This window comes from Lactuca virosa, chromosome 6 (assembly GCF_052849685.1).
Source record: "Lactuca virosa cultivar CGN04683 chromosome 6, Lactuca_virosa_CGN04683_v6, whole genome shotgun sequence".
NCBI lineage: Eukaryota > Viridiplantae > Streptophyta > Magnoliopsida > Asterales > Asteraceae > Lactuca > Lactuca virosa.
The window spans coordinates 240,461,487-240,469,579 of record NC_136431.1 but is presented as its reverse complement, the minus strand read 5'-3'; the positions used below and the strand labels follow the sequence as shown (position 1 = coordinate 240,469,579).

The 8,093-nt window shown below is 36.4% G+C and overlaps 1 protein-coding gene across 1 annotated transcript; it reads right to left on the bottom strand.

Moving 5' to 3' along the window:
• Positions 1–1,627: 1,627 nt before the first annotated feature.
• On the bottom strand, positions 1,628–6,813 carry LOC145122399 (uncharacterized). Its single transcript, XM_079058005.1, has 7 exons — positions 6,656–6,813; positions 4,317–4,554; positions 3,831–3,898; positions 2,610–3,325; positions 2,217–2,533; positions 2,061–2,153; positions 1,628–1,861 (listed from the first exon to the last, which is right to left on the bottom strand). The coding sequence occupies exons 1-7, from the start codon at positions 6,811–6,813 to the stop codon at positions 1,628–1,630; spliced, it is 1,824 nt and encodes a 607-aa protein (XP_078914131.1).
• Positions 6,814–8,093: the final 1,280 nt, after the last annotated feature.

The window sequence follows — 8,093 nt, the reverse complement described above, 5'->3', positions numbered from 1 at the left end:
TTTGGGTCGAACACGGCCCGTGTTAAAATAGGTTAAACTGACACGGCCCGTGTTCAGCATGGTCAATAGCTCCCATTTTGGTCAACACAACCCGTGTTGATTTTGCAGTGTAAATCCAACAAGGCCCGTGTACCCCTCTGACTCCGAATCCAAACTTGATTTTTCCAACTTTTTCATTCTTCGCCCGATCATCCCGAAATCTTCAGCAATGCTTCCAGGCACCTCCCAAAGCGCATTCCAAGCTCCGGTTTACCTGAACAAGACATGAAAGTGTGCAAATAAGTTTGTTCTAGAGACTAACATGAATATGATGAAATGCAAGAAAAAGGAAGAACAATTATGCTAAATAGATGCATGAAATGGGACTAAAAGGTGTGAAAAAAGGTGCACAAAATGCACCTAACAACATCTAACAAAATTAATCAATATTTAAGACGAATGTAATTTACTTAAATTAATTTGGTGGAATTTAGGGTAATTACTATTCATCAAAAGGTCTAAACGGACTTAAGGGATTGAAGTATCATTATACGAGACTTAGAATGTTATTTTAACTAGGGTTAGGGTAAATTGGATACAAGGTCGGAATGCTATGGACTGAATTGCAAAATCGGCCATAACATCCCATAGCATTTTGATCGACGGGCTTTCAAGGTTCGGTTGATTCTTTTTCCCCTCTAGTTCTTTACGTGCATAATATAGGTAGAAACCAAAATTATCATTGGGCCTTTGCTTGTTGCCATCGATCACCGGGAGGAAGAAAGGAGCGGCGTTAAGTGAGGAATTGGAGAGTCTAGCGAGTGGATGAAACAAATCCATCGTCCTAAGTTTTTTCCTGCTACGTCGCACATCATAATCAAGTAAAAGAAACAAGCAAGGATGGTGTGCTTGTTCGTGAGTTGTTGTGATCATCGATCAAGGAGAAGCAAGGAAAAAAAATAGAATGATCGAATTAGGGGCAAGGCAGGTGCAATTGCAATGGGGTGATCGATCATCCTTATGTGTGTGTCCGGTTTTAAAGCAGGGATGAGGAGAGGGTCGACAAAATCTAGTGGGATCTGTAGTGAGGCCGAAAATTGAATCAGTTTGTGAGTTTCTTGATTCTCCTTCTTCTTTATGTGTTCATTCTTCAAATTGGCTTGAAATTGGTTGCAATTTTGAAGTTGAATTTGTCCAGTGGCGAATCTAGAACCAAAAACCACGTGGTTCCTTATGTAAATAAAACAAAAAAAATATGAAAGTGTAAAAAATACTAGTGGTGACGGGTCGGGTTGTATGACTAAAATATTTAAACATCAGTTCAATAGTTATAATAAAGTTCTTACAATTGAACCCTACGAGGTCTTATATCTTGAAACATTGTCACAATTGCATCGTTACCAATACCTTTTAAAACATTTTTTTCAATATACGACACTAAACTATCACTGAAAAACTGATCACTCATTTTGTTGCGTATATCAGTCTTTATCAACTTCATTGCTGAAAATGCGCGTTCTACACTTGCTGTTGTTACGGGTAAGATCAATGCAAGTTTCATAAGAAGGTAAATCTTAGGAAATATTATATGCTTCTTTTCCTCAACCATCTTTTTGACAAGGTCTCCAATACTCTTAAAATCATTAAATCATTCATCTTCTCGCACATCTTTAATGTAATTTCCAAGCTCCACTTCAAGAACTCGAAGATCGTATTCTGTTGGAAACTCTTCTGGATAAAGTGAAGCCATTTTCATTATTTTTTCTAAATCAAAGGCTTTGAAAGATTCACTTGGGCACAAACAAGCAATACAAAGAAGTAAATTCGTGTTTGCTTCATTAAAGCGATGGTTCAGCTCTTGAAGTTGCATATCAATCACCTCCTTAAATACATCAACTTGATAATGGTGCAAGTTGTTAACCTTAAAAATATATATATATATATATATATATATATATATATATATATATATATATATATATATATATATATATATATACACATATATATTAATAACTAACGATAAAACACAATAAATTTATAAATCAATGTGGTAGTTGGTAATAAGAAACATTACTAACCTGTGAACCTCTGCGACGACTGTATCCATTAAAATATTCATCTTCCAAATCCACAACTTTAACTTCGTTTTTAGCACAAAACAAAGTAAATTTCTATAAAAGTGGTTCCCATCCTATATCCCTAATTTCATGAATTGCTTTTTTTGAACTACTTACTTGATTCATGGCATTTATGATATCTTGGTCTTTTCTTTGTAGTATTGTATTCAAATGATCCGTCACTCCCAAGATATCAATCATCAAATGTAGACAAAACACAAAATCAAACGATTTTAACCACTTTAAGATGCGAATTACTTCAGCTCTATGATCACTATCACTATCAAATACACCAAGGTCTTCAAGTACATCACAAATGGAAGCATATATGGTTTGGATATTTAATAAAGATGAAAAATGAGAACCCCATCGAGTATCAGACGGTCGTTTAATACCGACTTCTTGATTCAAACCAGTACCACTCTCAAGCTCACCTAAAATAAACCACATAAAAATGAATTAGTCGAATAATTAGTATAAACAAACGAAAATAAACCAAATAAACCATACCTTCAGCTAATGCTTCCATAACTTTATCTGCTTGTTTTTTTCTTAACCTATCTCGTCGTTTGTAAGAAGATCCAATAATATTTAACAGCCGAGAAACCACATCAAAAAAATCATTAACCGTCTTGTGATTCTTTGCAACAAACACTAGGGCTAACTGTAATTGGTGAGCAAAACAATGAACAAAGTGTGAAGATTTTGTTTCATTCATAATCAAAGTTTTCAATCCATTGAATGCACCACTCATATTACTAGCACCATAATAGCCTTGTCCTCTAATCCTACTAGGACTCAAATTCTGTTTTGAAGGCATATCATAAATGGTAGCCTTTAGTGACAAAGCTGAAGTGTCATTAACATTTCTAAGGCCAACAAACCTTTCTACAACTTCACCTTTTCTATTGACAAACCGCAAAACCAATGTCATTTGTTCTTTACATGACACATCACGTGACTCGTCTACTAAAATTGCAAAAAAATCATTTCCAAGCTCTCCCATAATAACATTTAAAATTACATCTGAACATGCTTGCAGAATATCTTTCTGGATTTCACCGCATTTCATTTGAGCATTTTTTGGGGCATTCTTTAACACAACACGATCTACAACATCACATCGATCGGCTAACCACTGTAATAGTTCAAGAAAGTTACCTTTATTATCTGAGTCTTCCTTCTCGTTATGACCACGAAATGCTAACCCTTGTCGGAGTAGGAACCTAACACAGTCAATTGAAGCATTCAAACGAGTACGATATTCTTTTTCCTGTAAAGTAGTTTATTTCTCAAAAGCAGACGTGATGGATTGTCTTTGGTTCATCAAACTTTGACACTTTTGGACAGCAATAGTGTGTGGAGTTCCTTCTTTGTGTTTATCTATTCCTGATTTCTTATTCCAAACTTTAAATCCAGATTTCACAAAATGATCTGATCCACCTTGATTAGGTATTACTTGATTTGAATAGATAACAACACAAACAGAATGCAGCATCCTCTTTTATACTATATTCTAACCAATATTTATTATCATCAAACCAAGATTGAATAAATCTTCGAGGTTTACCTCCAAAATCATGTGGTGGAAAGTTATGATTTAGAGGTTGGAAAGGCCCTTTTTGCAAGTATGCTCTTCTAATTTCATCTCTTTGGTTTACATGATAAAATTCTATACTTGGTCGTTAAAATGGATCAACAGGTAGTGAGTTTAAATCAATCTTCGTATACTTTTGTTGTTGTTCACTATCTTCTTTCTTTTTATAAAACTTATGCAAAGACATTCTTGTATCTCGATACTGAAATTGAATTATAAAAATTGCATCTTATAAAAGTATCAAAATAGACAATAACAACAAAACAATGACAATTAAACAATGTTCTTATATCAAATAGACAATAACAACAAAACAACTATATAAATTCTAAAATTGAGTAGATATTAATCAATAAATCAAATGTTAACAAATTACAAATAACAATGTTAATAAGAATTTTGAATCAGTGACTCTGATTAATAACAATAAGTAGTAAATGAAATCTCAAATCTACTGATCAATAGACAATAATTCAAGTTAATGAAACATTGAAACTAATAATCACACAAACTGGCGTGCTACAAAGGGTTTTGAACAACAAGAATTCAGAAATTGTAACAAACTGAAACTTACAAACCTCAAATTCTCAAAATTGTAATCTGATCAAGATTCAAGAGACAGGCCCACACTCCACAGGGTAATGAAGGGCTGAAGGGCGAAGACGGACGACTGGAGTGTTGTTAGTGGGCGGTGGGTGGCGTCTTGGTCGGACGGTGATCGGAGCAGGAACGATAGGCAATTCGATTTGATTGATGCAATGCGTCTTGCCCCTGCGAGAAGCCGAGAACGACTGAACGTGAGATGGTGAGAGCCGAGAGGTCCTGTATGCGACGTTCCTTTTTCCCATTCTTTTTTTTCTTTTTTTTTAAAAAAAAAATCATTGGATTATTGGATATTCAGATTGGGCTATTAAATATATAAGATTTGGGCTTGTTCACAGTTCACGTAGCTTTTTTTCCCTCAAATTAGGTAGGTCTTATTCTCAAAATAAGGTGGTTCCTTATTTTTTATATATATATATGATAATTTAAAAAAAAAGGATAGGTCCTAGGACCTACCTAGAGCCTTGTTGCCTACGCCCCTGAATATGTCTTCCTTTTGGTGTTGTTATCATGCATTCTTTCACTTCAATTAATGTGTTCTTGTTCCTATTATTTTATGACTTCTATTTGATGAATTGATTGAAATCTTGGGTTGAATTGCTTTCTTTGGTGACATGTCTCTTGATTTGAATCACCAAATCATGTGCACTCTTACATATGATTTTTCTTCACAAAAATCATGTTTTGAACTCTCCATAAGAGTCTTAAAACATCCTCTAAAAGTCTTCATATGTGTTAAATTATGTGGGAGTATTGCTAGCTAGAATATGTCATATTTTCTCTTGAAAGTTCTTGCAATTTTTAGTTGATTTGTTTGGTATTTTTCTGCCCTAAAACCATGTGATAGGGGCTGAAATAATGACCATGAAATTCATTCAAATCATGTCCAAAAGTCTACCCAAGTTCCATCCATACATGTGTCTTAATTTGGAACTTGAAGAAGTATTTATTGGTGAATGTCAATGTTTTAAAAACCGGTTTTTTAGTTGAACCGGTATAGTGACTGGTTCAACCGGTTTAACCGGTTCGACCGGCGGGTCAACCGGTTTCTATAATTTTCATATTTTTTCCTACTTTCCTATACTTAAGTATATAAATCATGAATTTGACGTTTACAAGTTCAAACATTAAAAGTATACATACAAATAAGTTGTAGATCACTCCAAATACATTAAAAACTTTATAACATTTATCATATGTTTTTATTTAAAAAAAACTATATAGATTTGAAACTTTTCACCATAGTTTATTATGAAAATTGTTCTTTTCCTTTTGTTTTTATTTGGTTTAACCGGTTCAACCGGTGTATTTTGACCGGTTCAACCGGGTTTTTCTAAAAATAGGCCGGTTCAATCCGGTTCAGAAATCGACGTAAAACTGGTGATAGTTGAACCACTCCCTTCCCCGGTTCCCGGTTCGACCGGCCGGTTCAAACCGGTTTTTAAAACATTGGTGAATGTAGATTTTTGTATTTGGTATATAATGGCATCCTACTTTCTATCATCCATTAACAAACTCTATGGTCTTTCCGTTAAGCACTCAATTGATGTCTTAATACCTTCATTCAAGCTTATGGTGTGTAAAATTGAGTGACTTCAATCCCTTGTCTAAATTCATAAAGCATATGGTGATTTTTGGTATATATTGGAAATCTGCCCAGCAACTTTTCCCCATCTTGCGAGGGATGTATCTGCTAATCTGGGTAGAAATGGCTAATGCCCCTCTCCGACAAAATTGTAGGAAATGGAGTTTAGTTTTCAGAAAGTCCAGAATCAGCTCAATCGGAGTTGTGGATTCTGTTTAATGCTTAAAACACTGAACAGGGGTCGGGTTGGTAAATTATTATTATTATTCTTATTATTATTATTATTATTATTATATATACATATATATATATATATATATATATATATATATATATATATATATATAAGTAGAGTTTCATCAAGGCTAAAGGTGAGTTCATAGTCTTAACTCACTAAGGTGCATAATTGAAACATGCAATCTGTAAATGGTGATTTGATTCACATTAGGGTGACCTAGTAATTACTTTTGCATGATGATGATATGATATTTGTGATGCTACTGTGTGATTTGTGTTATTACCATTTTATGAGTTAGTTGCTATGACGCTTTCACTTTGATAAATTTGATGCACATGAAAATTTAGTTTTTAGTGTGAGTCGATAAATTTGGAAAAAAAAATCCTATGGGAGGGACCAGACTTGTTTAATGCGCAAAAGTTGTATGGATGCGGGACTTAAACTCGTGTCACTTCCCCTACGTCGCATTTCCAAACCCTAAACCTAAGAGAACATCTACAACCGCCACCACCTTGTGACTCCCCAGCCGCTACCTCCCTTCTTCTTCTTTTTCCGATCCGACAAGGTTGCCGCCTGCTGCCTCGCCGATGAGCGCCACCTCAACGCTGCTGCCGGTGACGTAAGAGAAGTCGGAAAAGCTGCCGAGACCAACGAAGGAGACTGTTTCATCTCTTTTTTCTCCGGCTGCCATGAGTCACCGCGAGGGTGGCTGTGATTAGGTGCATTTCCTATGCTCAGCTCGTGTTCGTGAAGTGTGTGTGTCGGTGTGTTGCTGTCCGGAAAACTAGGCGGACTACCATGGCAGCCAACCATGGTGGCTGCCGCTAAGATCCTTCTTCTGCCACCGCCAACCACCGTGAGAGGTGGCTGTGTGTGCGTGATATAGTTGTGTGTGAAATTTGTTGTGTGTTTTAGTGTAGGATTGATGGAGTTATGTGGAATGTTCATTTTTTTGGTCGGAAATCCACCACCACCACCATGAGGTGGTGGCTGCCACCGCTTCACCACCACCAGTCGTCGTATGGTGGTGGTTGTGCTTGTATATTATGGTATTGTGAGTGTGTTTAGTAGAATGGGACTTGTTTAAACATTTTTGGTGGAAGAATTTAAGGACAAACCACCGCCACCACCGTGAGGTGGTGGCTGCCGCCGTGAGCCGCCGTCGACCACCACCGCCCGAGGTAGCAGTGGCTGGTGCCCGACCTAAGGAAACCCTAATTGACATAATGAAACCCTAATTGATCTAAAAACTTAACCATTGGACTGATTGACGCACGATTGGGTTGGAAACAATAATTAGGGTTTAGAAAAACCCAAATTTTGGTGATGATTAACTTTGGATTGTCGGGATCCGTGTTGAAGTCATTAATTAAATTTCTAAATAATACCTAATAATGCCCCTATAATTATCGTAACACAATATTGGAATTTATGGGTTAAGTCCTTAATGGGTTAACTAAGAACACTTAACCCTAATCGTCTTTTCATATGAGAAACCCCTATATAGGTTTGGGCTTCTAGATGGGCCTTCTGTTGGGCTTTGGTGATTGGGCTATTGATGGGCCATCCAAGAACAAGTATAAGGACTAGAATAATTAGATGGGCTTTAGGGTGAGGCCTATATGAGGGGTTTGGGCCTAATTTCGAAACTTGGGCCATAGATGGGCCATAACTAGGCCTTAAGGTAATACCATGTATAGGTTTGGGCCCAATTTGGAAAATTGGGCCAGATGTTGGGTCTTGATTTATTATTTGGCTTTTGGGCCTCCAGAGTTTGAGTTTGGGCCTTGACTTTGGACCAAGCTACGTTAGGGATAAATTGGTATTTTTACCCCAAGTATGGACTTATGGTTATGCATTGGAACCCAATTATTATTTGGGTGTTGTTTTGATGTTGACAGTTCAGGAATCTGTCAACCGGCAGCTAGAGTTTTATCTGCGGGACTTTAGCAATGTGAGGTGAGTCTCCTC

Bases quoted from the DNA above. Each gene is read 5' to 3' on its own strand.
- LOC145122399 (XM_079058005.1), bottom strand. From the start codon at position 6,813: ATGGCAGCCGGAGAAAAAAGAGATGAAACAGTCTCCTTCGTTGGTCTC. The intron at 3,326-3,830 runs GTATACGAAGAT...TGACTGTGTTAG, and splicing joins GATAGTGAACAACAACAAAA to GTTCCTACTCCGACAAGGGT. The intron at 1,862-2,060 runs GTTAGTAATGTT...GATGTATTTAAG, and splicing joins GTCGTCGCAGAGGTTCACAG to GAGGTGATTGATATGCAACT.